The sequence below is a fragment of the Pyrus communis genome, chromosome 15, assembly GCF_041283825.1.
Source record: "Pyrus communis isolate YQ-2024b chromosome 15, ASM4128382v1, whole genome shotgun sequence".
Classification (NCBI taxonomy): Eukaryota; Viridiplantae; Streptophyta; class Magnoliopsida; order Rosales; family Rosaceae; genus Pyrus; species Pyrus communis.
In genome coordinates, this window is record NC_142579.1 from 16208548 (window position 1) to 16231818 (window position 23271).

General features: G+C 34.7%; 1 protein-coding gene across 2 annotated transcripts; it reads left to right on the forward strand.

The window, feature by feature from the left end:
* The first annotated feature begins 7999 nt into the window (after positions 1-7999).
* On the forward strand, positions 8000-14535 carry LOC137740831 (uncharacterized). 2 transcript variants are annotated; one of them, XM_068480640.2, is made up of 7 exons: positions 8000-8325; positions 8571-8656; positions 9372-9518; positions 9618-9726; positions 12073-12196; positions 13226-13496; positions 14126-14535. In XM_068480640.2, exons 1-7 carry the CDS (start codon positions 8202-8204, stop codon positions 14231-14233), a joined length of 969 nt encoding a protein of 322 aa, XP_068336741.2. In that variant the 5' UTR covers positions 8000-8201; the 3' UTR covers positions 14234-14535. The 2 variants fall into 2 exon arrangements, with proteins under 2 accessions (XP_068336741.2, XP_088542511.1); XM_088686385.1 differs by having other exon boundaries at positions 8067-8325; positions 14109-14535.
* The last annotated feature ends 8736 nt before the right edge of the window (positions 14536-23271 follow it).

A 23271-nucleotide genomic window follows, 5' to 3' on the forward strand; every position in this document is an offset into this window, starting at 1 on the left:
ATTAGAAAATGGGCCATAGGTTTTGACAAGAAATTATGACATAAAAAAGAAGAGCTATTCAGTTACAAATTCTGATAACAGCTAGTTGTTTTAGGTATATCTTTTGTTCTGACTCGAAGTTGATGTTAATCTGATCAAAGATCAATTTTTGAAAAATATAGGGCACCTTTCAGTTGATCAAATAAATCATCAATCCTAGGTAAAGGGTACTTATTCTTTATAGTGATTCTATTGAGCAACCGATAGTCAATGCATAATCTAAGGGTTGTATCACTTTTCCTAACAAATAATGCAGCAACACCCTATGGTGAAGTGCTTGGCCAAATAAATCCTAAGAGATATCCTCTAAATCACTGGTATGGCTATCAAAATCGTAAGCATCAGTGTGTAGGTTCTAGATCCAAGTCGTAGTGTTACGTCCCTTAGCTATTGTTCTTGAGAAATGATCCTGCAGAAGCACCCTAAGGTGAAGTACTTGGCCGAATAAATCCTTTCTCTTGAAGTTCTTGAATATTCTTTTTGAGTTCTTTTAGTTCTAATGGTACCATTCGATGAGGAGGTATAGAAATAGGTGTTGAACCTAAGCATAATTCTATCACAAACTCCACTTCACGCTGTGGTGGTAATCTAGATAACTCTTATGAGAAAACATCCTTTATTATAGGGATTAATTCTTTTATGCAATTTGTGAGCTTGCTTATCCTTATAGAAACTGAAAGTTTCCCCCTCAAGAGTATTTATGGTAATTTTCTTTGTGTTGTAATCAACTATAACTTAAGCCAGTCTACCCCTAAGATAATATCATACATTTTTGAAGCCAGTCCACCCCTAAGATAATAGCATACTCCAATATGTCTAATATCTTCAAATCAAAAGGAATTCTATGGTTTGACATTTCTGTCTCACAATACTTACACACTTTATTAACCACTTTACTACCACTCAAAGGAGATCCAACTAACAGAGAAAATGCCATGTTTTGAGTTTCTAACCCAAGAGTAGATGCAAAGCATTTCAATATAAACGAGTGTGTAGCATCACCATCAAATAACACTCTAGCCGAAGAGTTGAAAACTAGAAGCGTACCTTCCACTAGTTCATGCTTAGCTTGATTTGTCGTAGTTCCTATGGTATAAACTCGTCCTTGTGTGAGTTGTCTAGATTTCTTTGTATTTGGAAGAGCACTTGGTCTGGTTTGTGAAAATTGCCCTCCTGGACGTTGTGATGGTTGAATAATTTATGGTATTGGCCAACTTCCTTGAGTTTGATAAGGAACATAATTCTAGGGTGGTGGTGCATGACATTGTTTTTGTGGAGTATAAAATTGTACTTAGGGGGCATGATATTGTACTTGAGGTCCTTGATTCCTTCGTCGCCGTAGACAATTCTTCTTAATCTGTCCGATTTGATGATAGTGATAACATATATGGGGTTCTTGCCTGTCCTGTGATTGATACGGAAGAGGAATAAATCTTGTTCGCTTATAGGTATGTCCATCACTAGAGTTCTTATAATCCAATATTCTCTTATTTTCAAACTGTTCCGCTATGCATGCCCTTTCCTTTACATCAACATACTTGCTTAACTTTAGAATTTCCACCTTTTCCAAGATTGGTTGTCTCAATCCTTCTTCAAATTTCCTTGCTTTTGGCGTCGTCAGGAATCATATATGATGCAAAACCCATAAGCTCTTCAAATTTAATCTCATATTCATTGATAGTTAAGTCTCCTTGTACGACATTAACAAACTCTCTTGCTTTCATACTCCACAAAGTACTTGGGAAATACTTATCCAAGAAGATAATCTCAAATTCTTCCCAAGTTGTAACTTAAGTAACTGGAATACTTAAAATTGACTTCTACCAATGGTATGCTTGTTCTTCCAAATAAGTACAAGCAACAACCCCTCGAACATCTTCTAGAACCTCTTGGTTGTCCATTGTTCTCTTTATCTGCCTCAACCATTCTTCCATGGTTATAGGGTTTGGCTCACCACTAAATATAGTTGGTTTTGTCTCGTGGAATTCTCCTTGTATCTTTTATAACTCGATTTTCTTCAGTTTCATAATGTAGGTCTTGGTCATTACTTTCTTTAATTGTTGTGGCCATATCCTGAATAGCTAAAATTACGTCGACATTTTTGTGGAACTCTTTTTGATTGTTCGCCATCTTGAATCCAACAAAGAAATTATCTCAAAATAAAAGAAAGAAATAATTATAATATATAGTATATGATAATACAAAGACAATTAAGAAAGCATATATTTAATAACATTTACACTATTTTACAACAAAAAGTTGTACACACTACTTCAACTATCTTATAGTATTTTACAGCAAAAAGTCTTATACCCTACCCCCTACTATCTTACACTATTTTACATCAAAAGACTAGTACTTAGCTTGTAAGACTTAGTAAGGTTTTTCTACAACTATTAACATGTATACAACTACCGCTTCATTTTTTTAATCTTCCTCATCTGAATGAATGATGATCACTTCTAATGGTGTGCTTCATGGTTGTGTAACGCTTGTAACTGAATTTTCACTCGAATCTTCTTCTTCTTCGTTTTCTTCTTGTACTAGCTCATTAGGTGGGTCTCTAGACAATGAATTTTGGATATCTAATGGAGGCCACATATTTCCATTCTCTTCTTAATGGTAACAAAAGCAAAACTTCCTTCTTAATGGTAAGAATACTTAAAATGGCAACTCCTAATCTAAGGATTGTAAACCTAATTCTATGACACCAATTTGTCATTTTTTTTAAGAGCATGAATTAAAAGGGTAACTTTAATGTAATAATAGGTGACTGTGTTGAATGAATTAAACTAAGTTATTTACATAGTCATTACACGTAAAATAAATGACAACAACTCCTCAAAAAATTTTAAACTATTTATAAGCAGTCTCTTTCTTCCAAGTCAGCCACTAGAATTCTGTCTAAGCTCTTGTAACACAATAATACGGGATGAGCTAAAAGCTCAGTAGGGGCCCAATGTCTTCTGTGATTAATGTTATTAATGTTTTATGAGTAATGCAAGAATTTACTTCTTTTCTACCCAACCCGTTAATCTATATATTACAAACAAACAAACATGCATGTCACATACCATGCATTTTACCACTGTAGTCCCAAATGCTTTAATATATAAAATAACCCCCATAAAATATCCCAAGTTCATGAACCCCTTTTGCTAGTCATCTTATCTAATTCATTGATCTCGAGCCCAAATCACCCACATCGACGATTTATCCCGCTGATACCTTATTCTAATGTGCACACTGGGCTCGCTTGGAATTGGTTCCACAATGAATAGATTCAACAACACAAAAGCTAATTTCCACATTTTCCCACACAACCCAAGTAACTCCTTTACTTTGTTGACAAATGATAATGATCATGCTAGTCTAAATATACCATATGTATTACATTTAAGCCAATAGCTAAAATACATCATGTTAATATATCAACATTTCACGTAAATATATCAACATTTCACGTAATACAAATAACCCATGTAATGAATGAATCCGCAAATTTCCCCTGCCTCGAATCCTAAGCTCTGCACTACACGAGCAAAGCACCTCACTTCTTACTCCACGAGTACTTCTTCCGCTTATCTCCTTCATCACTCTCTTACCCACTTTCTACGTAATGCATGTATTGCATGCATGAGGCTTTGTGCTGTAAAGACAAAGGAACATTGCTCCTATTTATATTACCATGAGGCAGCTCCAAAACTTAAGAACTAAGGAAATATATAATAATATATGCATAAGGATTGGATGAAATGATGACTAAAAACAAAGCAAAGTAGGAGATGGATAAATATAGGTTAACAAGTAGCTTGGTAAAACATGCGGTACACATAAGCACTAGGCAAATAGCTAAATGAATGTATAAGAATTCGACACTTGTTTCTCAGGTGTGATCAAGATACAAGAGTAACAAAGGCTTGTCACAAGGTTGCAGGATGTGGCTGGTAAAAAAAGAAAAAAGAACTCATATTGATCTCTTTCTTCAAATGGAGGTGTACAATTGGACAAGCACAACCTAATATGATAGTAAACCCAAGTTCTAAGTAATGCATGTGTGGAGGCTCCCATGCATGCAATTATGTTTATATAATTATACAGAGAATTAATACATAATAGTTTATGTGTCGAAATAACTTTCGGAATGCGGAATCTTTCAAAGCTTTCCCATAGAGCAGGTTTGGCATGCTATATCCTGCTGGACCTCACCTAACCTTCTGGTTATGGGATGCTAGTGAGTAAATTTGAAAACACGGTCCATAAAGCGCAATTAAATTGATCGCCTGAACTTTAGTAAATACACCAAGCACTATGACGAGTATGATAAGCAAGTGCGATGAATTCTAACTTTCAGAGTGTTGCTCCAGACGTATTGCTCTGATCTAGCTAAAATGACGAGATCATATATTAGCTGTAAACATGCCTGTAAGGATAGACGTACATAACAGACATCGAGTTAACATCCCTAAAGGGTGTGCCGCATTTGAAGAACGGTTGGTCACCTCTATTAGACAACCGGTACGTCGGCGGATAACTAATCAATCTGTCCATGGCTTGATGCGCGACAAATCACTCAGTTTGTAGGATTGACTTCCCAAGAAGATGAAGGATAAGGCACAAAATGAATCCCTACTTGATTGTGTCATAATCATTTCCATCTCATGAGATTAGTCCAGATTACTCCCAAGACTTGAAGTTCTTATACCAATATATGGAATTGGAATAAGATCATCATCGATGATGTTTTCACTTATAGGGTAACTACTGACATGAATGAAAAGCGACGATATCGAACCATGTTCTGTTAGTGAAAACGTAGAAGTGATTAGATAACTAAAAGTACAAGCCATGTTGAATTAGATTCCTTACCAAAGTATGTTTGAACGTGTCGTTCCTACACTGCTCAAGGTAACCCTGTTATGTTACAACTGGGAAATGAAGGTTAATGAGATGAATGAAATAATGTGATGTAATGCATGCCTAATGGCGCAAGGCTTCTCTCAAATACCATGTGATTCATTGTAGCATTATGAATGTGGTTAGTGTTTCTCTATGGGGATATCAATTTGTGTAAATCTCCAAAGAGTTACATGGACTGATTCAAATAGATCTAAACCACAAAATACCCTCTCAATTCAAATAAGGCATTCACTTTATGGATTGAAGCAATTTGGGCGGATGTGGTATACCTATATAAGTGATTATTTGATCAGTCTGGGATATGAATAAAGGCCATTGTGTGTTCAATTAAGAAGTCATATCCCAATTGCTAGAGTTGCAGTTTTTATCCATGACATGAACTCACTAAGACTCTGGAAAAGTTTGTGAAAACTGCTTAATACTTGGAGACAGAATTTGAGATAAAGGATCTTGGAAAAAATCGTTTATACTGGACCTGAAGTTCACGCGTTTTTCTTAGGGTAATTTGGTTCACTAGTCGAGCTACACCTTGAAAGTGTTACCTTTTGAGTATACCTATGATCATCCATACATCAGATGCAAATAACACCTTGTAGAAGTTGTGGAATTCGAAGTTCCATATCTAAGTTCAACTAGCGCTTTGTTGTACTTAGCTCATTGCATTAGGCATAACATCTCATTTGTTGTTGATCTATTGTGAAAGATGCAGCATTGCACTTAGACCAATCACTAAATTGACACTTACGACATATTTTGTGCTACCCTGAAGGTATTATGGATTTGGGCTTATCCCTATGTATTTCGAGCGGATCTAACCCCTAATCCTCGGAATGATGTTTACCTTGTTTGTTATGCCGACACATGTTACTTATCAAACTAGCAGAAGACATATTCTTAAATGGTTACGTCTTTACTATTAGGGATATTGTAATATCTTGGAGGTCCATGATATAGACCTTAGTTGCGAAATCTTTTAATCGTGTTCCACCACACTTCACTACGCCACACATGAGACATAGTTGAGAGCTTTTGTTGAGCATATTCGAAGCACTTACTGTTTTCATCTATCGTTGAGTCCTAATGATGATCCATAAAGACTATGCTGCATGTATCTTTCAAACCAATACCTGATACATCAACAAAGTCAACACCAAACATATTGTTTACATCTCACCAGCAAAGCATCAGGAGATTGAAGTCAAGCAATCCGATCCCAGACAACCTTGTTGACCTCTTCACGATGTTATTGCTAAAGTCTACCTTCTAGAAGCTTGTTCAAGGAATTGATATGTGTAACTATCTCATATGTAACACTTGTAGTTTTCATTTGGAAGTTTTGTTAACCTCAGAGGGAGTGTTCAGAATTGTACTCACTTGATCTTAGTGTATTATTTTTCCCATGATTAAGAGCATTTTTCCCACTGGCTTTTAGTTACCTAACTAGGTTTTAATGAGACACTCATCCCGGGCTGGTCATACCCTTATTAGCTTTCCACTTGCATTTAAAAGACGTATAATTTTGACTTAATGCAAACTTCTCACGTTTCTTCTTAAACTATGAGTTTTATTCCCATAATGAGACCATAGCCAGGTTTGTAAGTTTTACTACTAGTGCATTCTTCTGTTTAATTTAAGACTCGTATTCTCTCATTGTGCCGATGACTTCAGCAATTGAACTTACTTCATCACTGAAGACTTGATGCGATATTTTAGTTAAGTATTTATACACCTAAGGGGGACTATTGCAGTCCTAATTAGATTAAGAATGTGATTGTGTAAATCTTGTTTAGATTATGTTATATCTTTTAGGTAGTGTCCTATTTCTATTGTAATACTTAAAAGGTAAGGAATTTACCTTCTCCACTACTATGAATAAAGGCACAATAGGTTGAGAAAACACATCACAAAATTCACCCAATTTTCTACTCTTTGCCACACCCTCTCTCTATAATTCTGCAATTAAGTAGGCCTCCAATAGTTTATGCATTGTAAGTTAAGTTATAAAGCCATGGTTATATATAACAGGATAGGATACTCTTCGGATCCAACCCATCTGGATCCTACGGATCCTTCTTCTTCTTTTCTTCTTTCATCTCTTTAGTTTTGCTTTTGCTTCCTCTTGTTCTTCAATCTTTTTCTTCAATTCATCTTCTTCTTCTTCAATCCTGCTTCTTCTTCTTCATTTTTTCTACTTGTTTCTGGGGAACTTCTACGCATCCTATTTTTCAGAACGACGAGCGGAGTTTGTCATTCCAGATGACTATGATGTTGCTGATTACCAGTGCTAAGGAAGCCACCATGTCGACTCCGGGGAAGCCACCACGCCAAGTCCGGGGAAGCTAGGATGCCAACTCGGACCGTAAAGAAGAAGGATCCGGATGGGTATGCTTTGGAGACGATCCTATCCTATATATAACATGGGCGTATCTCTTTTAAGTACAAAGAATTCTTCTATTTTAATATTTACTAGAAATTATTTGGTTGTGAATTCGTCATTCACGAGATTCAAAACTTAGACTTCTCACTTACAAGTGAAAAAAAAATACAACTAGGCTGTAATGCTAAATGGTGACGTTTGTACAAACTAAGTGAGGGAGAAACACATGAGTGTTCCTGTAAACTGTTGTGCACAAATTTAGTTGATAGAGTCTTAAGATTCTTAACCATGTAAGATGAAAATTAAAGTTTAAAGGAGTTAAAATGTCAAAATTTGAAGAAGTAAAAAAATAGGCCAAGATGATAAAGAAGGGATTATTTTTGCTCACCACTTCAAGTGATGATAATTTTCACCACTTTATTTATCACCGTTAGATGAATTTAAATTTTGAAATCTATGCAGTGAATAGACACAAATATCAAATTTAAGATTATCAAATGATAATAAATAGAATAATAAGCATTAACAGATAAATAAAAAAAAAATGCTAAAAAGATTAAATTTTTACATTAAATTTACAGACTAAAAATGATGTTTTATCTATAAGAAATAAACGCGTTAAAAAAAAAATCCAATAAAAAAAGCAAATAGGGTCCACGTATTGGAAACGCACCAAGCGAGAGACCTTTTTCGCTTCTTACTCTTTGTCTTGTCCAGTTGTCTTAATACGACCATTCCCCAATTACCAGATATATAGCGGGGAGAGAGAGAGAGAGAGAGAGATTGGGGAAATCAATTAGGTCTTGGCTCAATGCAATACTTACAGTTTCGAAATTGAAGAGCCCCATTTCTCTGAAGTATTTCAATGGCCGATCACTCAGACGCTTCGCCTCTCATGCCTCCGAAGCAGATCACCGAGCCCAGCGAGATCGACCTCGAAGCGGGCCCTGGCGAACAAATCCAGTGCCGAATTTGCCTTGAAAGTGATGGTATTTCTCTTCAACTTCACTTATTCGCTCGCCCAATTGATTTCATTTTTCTATTGGAGTGGTTGCCAAATTCTAAATTTGTGTTTCAAGTCTACCAACCTGATAAGCGTGTCTTGCAATTGGAAATGTTGCACAATTCCAAATGTATTTCGAATTGAGTGTGAAACTGTGATTTTTTCTTTTGGGTTCCTTTTAAATGCTTAGAGTTTGGTATTAGAAGCTTATAGTGGGGGTTTTCCACTCAGGTAGGGACTTCATTGCTCCCTGCAAGTGCAAAGGGACTTCCAAGTATGTCCACCGGGAGTGTTTGGATCATTGGAGAGCTGTAAAGGTTTGGTTGCCATCTCTATTTTTTTGTTTTTGTTTTTCTCTTTTCAAATTCAGTGCAGATAACACCATGTTGTGGGTTTCCACGCAAATGCAAGCTGAGTGATCCCATCCATCCATCCATCCATCTACTATATCAATTTTTATTACTTGTCATTCTTCTCAAACTGTTACTGTATCGTGTTGTGTTGTATGATTTTTTTGGGTATTTGAAAAATAATAGAATGCAAATCCAATGACAAGGAAAGGTCATTAATTAGAATCTAGATTGGTGTGTCGTGTATGGGCTTCAAAATGTGCTTGTTGTAGTTCAAGTATGAAATAAATTTTATTGAAGTGAAGTTCCCTCAACCCTAATGTCTCTGGCTGTCCAGCATATGATGAAATGGAATCGAGATCTTGTTACGCTTGCATTGTCATGATTTGTTGCCACTTGCCAGTTGTTTGTTAAGAATATATTGATCGCAGTGTGTTATACATGCGTAGCAAATTAATTTTGTTTTCCTTGTTGATGACTATTTAAGTCAGTTTTAGACTGTCAGTGCGTTGCAGTAAGACCACACTTGTAGAACTCAGAAGTGGGCTTTAATTGGTCCTTCCATTATGTGTATGATTTATCTAACTAAGACAAATTAGTAACATATGTCCACATGTTCGTGTCTGGCTTCTTGTTGGGTTTCTCCAAATGATATCTGATTATCTTATTTTAACTTTTCCAGGAAGGGTTTGCATTTTCTCATTGCACAACCTGCAAGGCTCCTTATCATTTGAGAGTTCATGTCATTGCTGATAGAAAATGGCGTACCTTGAAATTCAGATTCTTCGTGACGAGGGACATTATATTCATATTTCTGTCTGTTCAACTTGTAGGTCATTTGTTTTTTCCTTTAGTTTCTTAGTTTTGCTTGATAGTTTGCATACGTTTTGCATATATAAGCATTAAACATTTTTGTTCATTTGTACAGGTGATTGCTTCGTTGGCCTATTTGGTTTATTTAATAGATGCTTTACAGCAATTCTGGCTTCGTCTTGCATGGGGTTTTGACAGTGAGCTTAGCTTCTACTATATATGTGGTAAAGTCTCAAGTTATAATGTAAATGCTTATGCTAGACAAATAAATAGTGATAAATGTTATAGATAGTGTATGCGATTCTTATTTTGGGCTGTATAAAATTATGTATGGCACCTTAGCCTGTTTTGTTAACCGACTTATATCTATGTCCTTACTAACAAGGTTTCTGAGATGAACATGTTCATCAGATTGAAATTACATAGGAAAGTAACATGTGATTGAATAGACAAAAAACCAAGTGACTGAGCAAGCTAGCAAGAAAAGAGGAAGAATGAAGAATATATATTGGTCTGTAGACAGTAGCGGAGGGAAAGAGAGGGGGGGGGGGGGGGTTCAATGGGTTCACATGACCCCAACAACTCTATATTACTCCACACTATTTTTGCTATTGATCCCAATACCCCAATAAGAACTTCCAATAATCAAGTTCAGTTTAAATTTTAGGTTCAGTTTAAGTTTATGTGTGTATGCTTGCTTTGATTTTCATTATTTATTAAAACACTATATTAATCAACAGTATTTCATAGTGAGTTGAATGAATTGAAAAGATTGATCAATAATCTTGCACAAAAGTTGGTGTATTTGCTTATGGCAGTCGAATTGAAGGTTGTGACTGCTTAAGTGGAAAAATCTAATATTATACAGTTAAGATCACTATATGGTTATAACTTGGTTGTATACGTCGAAATAAATATTGTCATTATTGATAATGATATAGTACAACGACAAGTTCAAATTATAAGAATCAGTCATGAATTATATATATCTAAATAACAAAATATTACAACATTTATTTCTTTATTATGACCCTAGTGAGTTCAAATCCTGCCTCCGCCACTGTCTGTAGATGTATGTTTATCACTTCTTTTGTTTTGTTTTTTTTGTAGTTGTTTCTACTCTATCCTTATTTGTCATGGACGTGTACTTGATTAGGTGTTAGCACTTGCAATTGTATAAAAAACTGTGGCCTTCAGGGCCCACTACAGTCTTACTTCCAATTTAAATTATTATTCACCAAACAAGCTCTCTTATGTTTTGATCAAAGCAGCTGGGAGGATATGATGGTCCTCAAAAAGTAACTGGTTAAGTGCAATAGAATTAGTGGGTCTAATTTTAGTGCTAAAACACTAATCAAGGATCATTCATATAAAAATATGTTTGGAAATAAGCGTACTATATGTTAAATGTCTCATTTATTATTGTGACAATACAGAAACGTTCTCTTTGCCCTTTTAAATAGTAGAATAGAGGTGAAAAAATGGAGATTCGGTATGACTTTATTAAACACCTGATCAACTTTGTTTTTGTCTCCATGTGTTGAACAGTTATTGACCGAAAGAATTGACATTTAGGTGTCACAGCAGTGAATATTTTTGTTCCGAGATGAAATCACATGGATTTGTCTCACTTCACTTTCATGTTTGCTGATAAATGGTTTGAGAAAACTCATGATGTTATTGGGATTTTCGTTTTACAAATTAATAGTGTTTTAAGCCATTCTGAATTTTATGGATCAGTTTGAGATTTCAAAGTTTCGGAAATAAATATATAATGAAAATCTGCAAATGTAGTCTAGTGATATTTTCTGTAGCCATGTTGAAACCCGAGAAGTTTTTATCCCAATAAGAAAGGGGTAAAAGAAATACAGAGAGTGAGGTGGTCTTCAAGGTCTTCACGGGAGGAAGATACTAACTGTAGGGGTAATAGATTTATTAGTGTGTTACTGGGATTACTGGCTGAACACTGTGCTGTCAAACAATGACATTTAGCATTTTGTAATGGTATCTCAAACTTTATTGCACGGACTAAGAAAAATTTCAAGATAGTTACAATTGTATTCTCAGATAAAATTATTTTTTATTTTTTTATTTTATTCTCATTTATACGAAACATAGTTATCTCTCACAACACTTTCTGAGTGTGTTTTATACATTATATATCTACATTTTACTCTGGTTCTCTGAGTTTTGGGGAAAATTTTGAGGGTTTAGGGTTTATATATTGTGCCATGGTAGTTGGTATGGGTAGAGTCTCATTGCTACCTTTAACCACAAGTAGTACATGTTTTAAGTGCCTTCTATCTGAGATCTTTATGTTATGTTTCTAGAAGTCAAAAAGAAAATAAAAGATAGTGTTAATGTTTCTTTGACCACAATGAAATCTTTGTTGCAACTCTTTGTTTTATAACTTTTCTGTTATTTAGCTTGGCAATTAGTAATCAATTGATTGAAATGTTGAAATATATATTTAGCATAATGGAAGAGTACATGTTTGCTCCCTTGTTCTCTGGGTTAATACTTCTCCTTTTTGGTTATGGTAATTTACATACTTCTATTGTTAACTACAGGAGCTCTATTGTTTTTCGCTTTGCTTGGGTTGTCTGGCTGCTTCATTACTTGTTACGACCGTAGGGTGCGCAACGATTTGGCTCAGCCATGTCGTGAATTATGCCTTTGTTGCTGTCAACCTGGGTATAAGTCTACACTTGGAAATCTTTGACCCAGTTGGTACACATGATTTACGTGGTTATATTATCACCTCTAAATGTATTAAGTTTTTGTATTTACAGTGAAGAATTTGTGTTTGTAAAATATAGATGCATAGTAATACAACCATAGCAACTCTTAGAAGAAAAATGATCAAACACCTATCATCTTTTACAGGCAAGCTCTGTATTGTTTGTGACACACACACACATATATATATATGCTATTGCTATGCATGTGAGATAGTTTTCTTGTCAAGCTTCATTAAATTTCAACTGGCAAACGGGCACATGCTATGCATGTGAGGTAATTTTTGCTAGAAGAAATTGAAAAGTGGGAAAAAAGCAGTGGGGGAGAGAAATATGGGTTTATTTTATTTTTATTTTTTATATAAAAATTTTAATTACTATTATCCCCTGAACATATTAAATTTATTTTATTCAAACTACAATAAATAAGGGCATGTTTTTCTTTTCACCCTCATTGGTTGATAAGGAGGGTTCTCTTAATAATGTATATAAATTTGAAAAATTTGACATTTGATTCCATGCATGCATATATTGGATTGTCCAATTGCTGTTCCTTCCCTTCTCATTTCAATTGTTTCTTTGGCAAATGAGGAAATGTGGCTTCCTTGCATATATTACACTTTATTAATATGTTTTTATTTATTTATTTATTTATAATGTTTTTCACTTAATATCTTGTAAGACAACTTTTTGTTGACTTTCTGTTTACTGCAGATAGGTTTCATTCATATTATCACATACCAAACTTTCTACTTTTAATTATCAATTTTTGTTTTGTTTGCTTTTTTTTTTTTATTAACTGCATCAATAGTTGGATACTGTATTATAAATCACAACCCAGACGCTTAATGTGCTACATCTGTCCACTTCTTTAGTGTGCATAATATGTTGTCCTTATGATTCATTAATTCACATCACAACTTAGTGTTTATTCATTGAAATCAGTTTTTGAACGATGCAACTTAATTTTGAACAATCTCTGCAGTGTGTGCGCAGACTGTCATTTACCTGGAACACTTTGTATGTGGACTGACTGTACTACATGCTGGGGAAGTTGTGCAAGTATGGCAGGTGAATGTGGTTGCTTGGGAGGCGCTGGTGAAGCAGGGCTACCAATATTATTTATAATGGCTCTGATTGTGCTGGGACTTTTCACCGTGATTGGGATATTCTATAGTGTCCTCGTAGCTACAATGGTTGGACAACGGATTTGGCAGCGGCATTATCATATACTTGCAAAAAGGATGCTGACAAAAGTGAGTTAGGGACCTTACTTTTATAATTTGGTTTTTCAGGTCATGTTAATGTATCGTCTAGACACTGACTAGAGATTACCATTTCATCATGCACCATGCCAAGTAAAGATCAATGACCGAACATAATTTCTTTTTCTTGAATTTTTTATTTTTTTATTTTTTTTTATAACTACTAGGGCCATTAAATTGTAGTTGAATTCAGTAGAGGGACACCTATAGCAGACTTAAACAGTATTGCATGGTAACCCATGTCATCGATGAGAAATAGTGTAGTTAATAATATAATCTCTTGGTGAAAAGTGATCGAACTGTGCATCTGCCCGCACATGTTGCAGTTAAAACTCAGTATAAGATGTTGATCATGTCCCCTTGGCCCATTTATGGAACAAGGAATGCTTAACTTTGGAAGCTTATGCTATCTGCTAAGCCGGATCTGTGAGTTGTTGTGATGAATTAGTAGGTCTACTTAAGTCCGTAATAGATTAAACAGATTTTTGTATATACTAATCTAACTAAACAATTTCTGTTTATCAAAAAACGGAAGAAAATTTATCGTTTCTGTAATTTGTAATGATACTGGATATTGTCATACAGGATCTTTATTTCTTAAAGTTTGTTTACTGGTGTAGGAATATGTTGTTGAGGATGTTGATGGTGAGATAACAGGATCTGATTGGTCTCCCCCACCTCTCCCAGCTGAGCATATTCAGCAGCTGAAAACGCTTGGCCTACTATAGATATGAAGAGGGCTTGTTTACTGTTTACCAGAATAACACGACATTGAGATAGACTGCCTGCCTCTGCATTTGGTGGGTCAAGTGTTTTTACTATAGGCTTCCGAGTCTCGTTCGCTCGCTTTGATCCGAAAAGAGTTGATGGTCACTGAAAATATCCCATAACCATTTCTTCTTGTTTGAGTTATATTTGTAAAATTTTATCAGTGTAAGAAATCAAGAGTAGGAGAATCTCAAAATCACTAACATGTATATCATTGATGTTTTCTAGCCATAAAAAGGAACGACTCCTTAATTTTCTCGCATTTCTTATTTTTGGGGGAATGTCTGAGTGTTATCTTGTGGTTTTTTTTTGTTTTTCTGTTTTCCTTCCAGGCAATGAAATGTACAGGTCTGATGTGGCCTATGCATTATCTACTTGTTATTGGTTTGATTGGTACTTCTCTTTGAAAATTTGGAACCAAATGCCGTAAGCTTTCGGTATTTGCGGGGTTCAAATTAGTACTATACTAGATTAGAAATTAGAGATTGAGTGAAATTTTGCGCTCTTCTAAAGTGAGAGGGTGGTGCTTATTTAGTTTAAATTTTAAGATTCAGGTCTTAAATCAATTAAACTAAACTACTAATCTAACAACAATCAATAGGATGAGTATCACCTTTATTTTAGAGGGTGTACGAAGTTGCATTTATAAAGATTAGAGGTGTGATTTTCCGTAATTTAAAAGTACTTTGTTTAGATAATATCAGGAATATCAAAATTTTAAACCAAATTTGAAACCAAATGAGATGTCATTAATAAGAATATCGACATTTAATTAATAATTCAATCATCTACAATCACATTATTTAATTTATAATTTAGTTTGAAAGATTTGGTTTAGCATTACCTTGTTTAGTAAGCTTCTTGGTCTTTTGGGGTGATGATGGGGCTCCTAGATTCTTAGTGGGTCCTTATCATCTTAAGAGATCAAAATTGTTTTATAGAATAATCGAACATTCGAGATGCAATGGATTGAATCGCGTGAAATGGTGGGTTTGGTCTGGTTGTTTGTATCACAGAAACTGCGGGTTTTCCCATACATGCATGAGCCTAGCATATAAAAATAATGATAGAGAGATTAAATTAACAAATTAAATGAGGTGTCATTAATAAAAAATAAATACGTTTATCAACGATTAAATAATTATTCAATCATCAATTTTCATGTCATTTAGTTTATAAATTTAATCTCTTTAACATTTTTCAGCATATAAATATGTATTTCCGATACATGGTACGTATGACATGTATGTTTCTCCCTAAGATGTCGGTGGCCGATGATGTAAATATATGTCGTACAAGACAGGTGTTAGCCCTATGACTTTTAGCAATGCATGACACTTTACCCTCTTTCCGTTGTTGTCAGCGGGCGCCCTCCACATTAAAAGCAAAACAATCGGAATGGAAGCCAAAACCAGGAAACCACCCAGCCTCCATAAACAAATATAAATATGGAATATATATATTGTAAGCCTTATCCACTTTTGTTAGCATCTAGACTTCCTTACCTATAAATAATTGCCCCCGACAGGCCACATTATGTTGTCAATCAAATTAGAGAGAGAGAGAGAGAGAGAGAGAGAGAGAGAGAGAGAAATGGCAGATATTGCAATTTTGGTGGCAGAAGAGCATGAGAGAAGCGTAAAGAATGGAAGAAAGGATGATGATCATCATCAGCAGCAGCAGCAGCAGCAGTTAAAGAGTGAGTTGGGTTCTCGTGTTTCGGTTTTGGCTCAAACCCTGCAGAAGAAGATTGGACACCCAAAGATGGAGTTTTTCAAGTGGGCAAAGGAGCCCAGAAGCCAAGTTGGTCTTGAGGCCTCCAATTGCTTCTTCTCTGCTTAATTAATTGAATTCAACGGAATCATCTTCCAGCTGCTTTTCAATCTTCTTTTTCTAATGTGTTTTCCTGCTGTACATGTAACATGATATCCGCTTTCTTTTTGCTATCATCATCTGTACAAAGCCTGTTGTTTTTCTTTCTTTCAGTACTAGAATTGGGTCGATCAACATTTTATGCTTTTTAGGAAATATCAATGAAAATAAATTTTGGTAAGTAATATTTTGGCAGTTATCAGAGAAGCTCATTATTTCTTTTGGGGAAATAATGGCAACAACCCCCTAGCATCCAATAGCCTTGCTCATTGTTTCAATCTTCCATTGTTAACTAAGTTGGGATGAAAAGTGTTGACCAACCCCGATAACTGGTGGGCTCAAATTGTTTCTTGGTTGTTAGAAAGAAAACTACTGCTTTAGCCGCTTAGAGCGGTATTCTGAAATCTAGGACGGTTTGAGATGGTTGGTAATCCTAAGACTAAATTGTAGCAATGATTCATTAACTTTAACTCAATCGGAGTAATGGTTCATCAATTAAAAATTCATTACAGTTAGTTTTCAACTCATCAAAACGTGCGGTTATAACCCCTTAACTAAAAACTCATTACTATTGATCCATCAACTTTAATTCAATTGCAGAAATGGTCTCTCAACTTTAACCCAATTGAATTAATGGTCTATTAACTTTAATCCAATTGTAGCAATGGTTCTTCCAACATAACTCATTTTGACAAAATTCTGATGAAATTGACGAAAATGATCATAGCTACACGTTTTGATGAGTTGAGGGACCCAATTGTAGTAATGGTATTTTCAAGATAACTTATTTTGACAAAATTCTGACGAAATTGATGAAAAATATCATAGCAACACATTTTGATAATTTGAGAGACTAATAATAATGAATTTTTAGTTGAGGGGTCCTTGCTCCAATTTAATTAAATTTGAGATATCATTGCTACAATTTACTGAATTAAAAATATGGTCTTATAATTAGGGTTTATTGTTCCTTTTGTTCTCTTTACTTTCTGCTTCTTTGAGGGATCATTGCTCTAATTTAATTAAAATTGAGAAACCATTGCTACAATTTACTCAATTAAAACTATTTTGTTTTGGTCTTATAATTAGGGTTTATTGTTCCCTTTGTTCTCTTTACTTTCTGCTTCTCAAGTTAGTGGTATTCCTTTGGCAAATTTATTATCAAGTTAATGGTATTCCTTTGGCAAATTAAAGGAGAGGATCCTCATTCATTGATTGGAAATTTGGAACCTAACTCTGGGCGTTGTCTTCCTTTGGCAAATTTTCTATCAAGTCTACTGCTTGGATGCAAATTCAGGGATTTGGATTCCATCCGGATTTAAATTGTGGAAATCCTAAAGATTTTTACGTCTTAATAATTTATCGTGCATCGTACGGTCATAAATAATTTGACTTTTTTTTTTATATTTAAACTTAAACATAAATAGGATCTAATAAAAATTAACCGCACGATGTATAAAGAACGATTAAAATATAAGAATTACTAGAATTCCAACAAAATGAATTCGGAGAGAATCTCTTCTCAAATCGAGGTGTGTACCTCTGACTGTCTGACAGACAGACATGCATGTTTCTCTGTACAATGTCGGTGGCAAATGGTATAATCTCTGTTGTATGAGACAGGTGTTAGCCCTCTAGAGGCTTTTAGCAATGCATGACACTAAGCCCACTTTCAGTTATATTTTCAGCGGGCGCCCTCATACCATTAAAAGTTAAAACAAACAAACGGAAACCAAAACCAAAACCACGAAACCACCCACACTAAAATAAAATAAAAGAATCTTAATGATATTATTCATTTTTAATATTAAGGATATTTTCATCTTGAAAAATTATTCCTAGTAATTCATTTATATTTTTATTTTGTTATTTTCGTTAAAAACTAAAAATTTTTAAAAATTACTTTTAATAGTAAGGATATTTTCATCTTGAAAAGTGATTCCTAGTAATTCATTTACATTTTTATTTTGTTATTTTCGTTAAAAACTAAATTTTTTTTAAAATTTTCGTTAGTTTTCGTTAAAATGAAATAATGGTGTTATGTAAGAATAGTGAGCGCAGTAACCTGTAAGCCTTATCCGCCTCTGTTAGCATCTCAAGTTCCGTTCCTATAAATAATTGCCTCCGACAGGCAACGTTATATTGTCAATCAAATTATCAACCAAGTCCCAACAATTTCAAAGGAAGTTGAGAGAGAGAGAGAGAGAGAGATGGCAAATATTGCAATTTTGGTTGCAGAAGAGTATGAGAGAAGGGTGAAGAATGGACAAAACGATGATGATCATTATCAGCAGCAGCACCAGCTGGGAGTTTGTCAAGTGGGCAAAGGAGCCCAGAAGCCAAGTTGGTCTTGAGGCCTCCAATGGCTTCTTCTCTGCTTAATTGAATTCACTGCAATCATCTTCCAGCTGCTTTTTCATCTTTTTTTTCTTTTATTTAATTTTCCTCTGTTCATGTAAAATGATATCAACTCTCTTTTTCCTGTGAGCATCTGCACAAAATGCGTGTGTGTTTTTTTATTCCTTTCTATTTGTTGTAAATTAGATTCTGTATTTCAAAATTCACATCACTTTTACATTATCCATTTGATTAACTACTATATATATAGTTAGTTTCTTAGAGCATCTTCGCCTGTTAATGGAGGGCAATGACAATTGAAAGGGTAATAAAATTGCCTTTACTATTCTCAAAACAGTAATTATTTTTGTGCAAGTTCACCTTTTTGGAAAGATGAAGGGTAAGTGACAGGGGGATTGCTATTTACAAATAATTTTTGAGTAGTGCTATTTACACACATTTTTTATTTATCACATACCTTTGTTAAATTTTCTTCCATTGATTTTCTTCAATTCATTTGATTCGATGACCGAAAATTGAGAAGGGTGTGTGAGAAGTAAAAGTCGGGATGTGCATAACCCTACTTGTTTTTTTTTTTCCTTACGTTTTGTGTCTTGTAAATGTGTAAGTTTATTCTTTGAAAATAAAACTCTCTATTATAATTTTAAATACAAAATTAACGTTACAAACAAACATAATTAATAAAACAATAACATTTTGTTCAAAAAAAATAGAGCAGTAACAAATGCACGGCATTACAAACAAACAGGCATAAATGTTAGTACAAGTTTTTATAAGGCTTATTTTCAGCTACGTCTCTTAAAACTATTTTAATTTTATTGTCTCTATAATTTAAAAATCATTACTTTACTCATTTAAACTCAAATTTCATTTTACTTTAATTTCTGGACTCTTTCTTCTCCCTAAGGTCGCCTCCTAAAACACATGGGAGCATGTTTGCTCATCACCTTAAACTTTGGTGTATACTCACAATACACCTAATCATCTGCCATATGTCCTTTCACTTAACCTTAGTTAATATTTTTCAAATTTGAAAAAGTAACATTTAATGTTAAAGTTAACTAGAGTTAGTTGCAAGGACACATGTGCAATAAATTTGATTATAAATCTTCATCATACATCAACATTCAACAATTAGATAATATTAAGTTTAAAAGAAGCTAGTTGAAATCAAAATCGAGATCAAATAACAAAATGAAACGAATTTTGAATTTCAAATAGTAAAATGGTAACTTTTGAGTTATAGAGAACAAAATGAAATATGGTAGATAAAAGTAAGCCTTTTTTATCGTTGTTTAAAATTGCCGTATAAATTGCGTGTGATGTACATGCAAGAGACAAATGGAACCCAAAGATCCATTGTTGGAGCCAAACAAACAAGCATGATGTGCAAAGACATGTGCACGTGGGTGGGCCACAATCGTGGTTTTTTCTGTACCAAAACGGGCGCAAGCCCACGCGTTTCGGGCATTTCATATGTGTCATCTTCATGTACATGCGATGAATGATTGGACGTAGAGTGTAGAGGGGTGTCGTTCATGAAAACTTCGAGATCAACATGCACAACTTTGAATTTAGGATAATATTTGACAATATTCCAATATTCCCAATGGTTGAATGATTGCTTTTGGTTTTTGGATTTGGCATTATACCAAGATTGTGCTTGAAGTGTCTACATAATATGGGAGAAGAAATAATTATAATCAAAGTAGCTAATGTAAATTTGGGTATAGTACAAAAAAATAAATAATATATTGTTACTTGATTCGCTAAATTTTCCCCACTTCGAAGATTGCTACTAGCTTGTACCAAGTCGTCTCTTCATATACTAAACGATTGGCTAAGTACTTTCCAACGACTGGACATCGATTCTTTCATTCTTTTCCCATCAATTTTCTCAAGATAATTGGTATGAATAAGACTCCACATTTCTCGCAACTGCATCTCATTACTCGTAATCGGATTATGAGTAACTTCAACCCAGCTAGTACACAACGTAACATCTTCAATAAGCGTCCAATTCGTACTTGCATAATTAGTCATTTTGTTGGAAAAAAATTAGATTGAAACTCTGAGAGAAAAATAGGAATGTGGTTGAAAGTGGTTGAGAAAATATGAAATTGTGGTTTAAGGTAGAAGATAATGAGAAAGTATTTATAGAAAGTAAAATCAAATTTTTTTTTTTTTTGGATTTTTATTAATTTTTTAAATTTTGTATTCATATAATTAATCTTTGTTGTTGGATTAAAAAAATATATATATATGAATTCCAACACTCCAAATTGTGCCACGTGGCACAACGGTAAGATTTTCAGAAATTTAAACTGTTTTTTTTAATTTATAAAGCCGAATAACGTGGACCGTTGATCTCAGATCCAACGACTACAATTAAATAAGGTTTTAAAATTATTATTACCGTTGGAAATCCAACGGTATAGAAAAAAGTACTGTTGAGATCCAACAGACAAGGAGGCACCATGTGGCCTCCCAACGGTAACATTTTCAGAAATGAGCCACGGGCCCCATTTCTACATTATTGTCGGCCGACGAGCGCCAAAGCGCGCTTGATCCGCATGCGCCTGGCACAAATGGTTTATTAAACGTGGCTAACGTCGCTTGACATCAGCCTTGCCATCGGCCTCTCGAGCCGTCAACTTTCACCAGGCCTCTACCTCGGGCAGCCTCGAGCTCAATCGCCTAGATGGGCTGGACATGGTTGCTTGGGCTACTGCCCTTTGTTTTAGGGCCTGTTGCTGGGGCTACTCCGCACAATGGAGTTACTCTAAGTCCGATCGCCCTCCAATCTTTCCACCGGTGGAGCAAAATTTTTTGGATTGGTGGCCAATTTAACCCAATTGCATGGGCAATTGAGGATGGTTGGAGATGCTCTTAAGGCATATTTTGTTCTAAGTCTTGATGTTCATGAGACTTGCAACTTATAATTAAAGATGAATACTTTTAGATAGTAGTATTAGTGGCTTGGATTGTCTATATTTTTTTTCTATTTTTTTTAAAAACAATATTACTACTCTACACTACACTAAGGGGAGTAGGAAGAGTTTGAATCTAGGACTCGGTAGGTTAGAGAAGAAGGCGATATCCACCAAGGTGTTATACGTAAAGTTGTTAAACACATTTACCACTCTCGAAATACCTTTTTAAAACAGAAGTATAAGAGAAGATATATGTAAGTTATCAGCTTGCACATTACTTAGGGTTGATTTGGGAAACGTATTCTCTAAAGAGGTAATTTGTTTGTGTTCACAAAATATTTCCAATACTAAAATTGGTTGGATCAACATTGTTCTTTTAAAGAAATATCAATGAAAAGAAATTGGTGGCAAGTACTATTGACTTTAGTTAGAGAGGAAAATTGTTATTATTTACCATATTATAGGAGAAAATTTGCGTTTATTGAGTCTAATCTTACTCTTATTTAGTCTATTCTTTCTGGTCTCTCTAATTATGTCATGGCTTGTTTCATGTGTCTTCTAAAATTACTAGGAGCGTACTATCTACACACCATTTTTTACTTTCCACGATCCCTTCTCAATTTTCGGCCATTTGTTCAAATGAATTGAATAATATTAAATAAAAGTAAAAATAGATGTGTGAATAGCACCATCCAATTACTAGTGCCCTTGATAGAAAAGCTCATTCTTTCTTTTGAGGGCAACAGCCCGCTGGTAGCCTGGCAAGATGTTTGCCTACCTAAATCCATTAGGGGCTTAGGTATAAGACCTGCTCATTGGTTTAACCTTGCAGCGTTAACCAAGTTGGAATGAAAAGTGTTGACCAAATCCGATAACTGGTCGGCTCAAATTGTTTGGTCTAAATATCTCTGGCGAAATCATTTCTTGGTTGTTAGAAAGAAAGCTACTGCTTAAGCCTTTAGGTGCTTGGAGCGGTATTCTCAAACCTAGGAAAGTCTTGCTTCACGGTTTGAGATGGTTTGGTCATCATAAAAATATTTTGGTTTGGTCTTATAATTAGGGTTTTCTCGTTCCTTTGTTCTCTTTACTTTGTCCTTCTCAAATTAATGGTACCGATTGGCGCCCCACTGTGGATAAAGTAATTTGTACTTGGTGGTTGTCTTGCTTTGGCAAATTTTCTATCAAGTCTACTACTTGGATGCAAATCCAGGCTAGTCCCCCTCACCCAAAAACTTGTTTTTCATATGTTGAGGAAGCTTATTATTCCCCTAAAGTTCATATTTTTGCTTGGTTGTTAATTATTTAAGGATTTAAGGATTTAAGGATTCAAGGATTCAATCTATTATCTTTGAACCCTTTTGCCCTTTATGTTATTAGGAGCTAGAGTTTACTAATCTTCGTTTTGTCTCTTGCCTTTTGCTTTCTCTATTTGGATGCATTTTTAATCGTTGGTAAATATGAGAATCTAGAAACCATCTTTTGTTCAGGAATTCTAATCCCCACCCACTAAAGTCATTAGAGCTCTATTCAACTTTGGTCAGACTTACCTCTTGATCATATTCCTTTTGAGCAAATCCCACTCATGTGTCCAACTCTTCTCAGCGACCTCAAAATTTCATGATCGACCCCTACCCGCAATAATTTAAAAATATAGACTTTGTTGAAAACATTGGCATTGTTATGAATGCTCACGCACACATTATCAATGCCCTTACAAATTGAAATAGACTTTGGAAACAAAAAGATTGTTTTTCAAAACATTGGCATTGTTCGACTGCAGTTAAATGAGATAGAGAGAATACAGAGAAGAAAGAAAGATTAATAACTTCAGTATC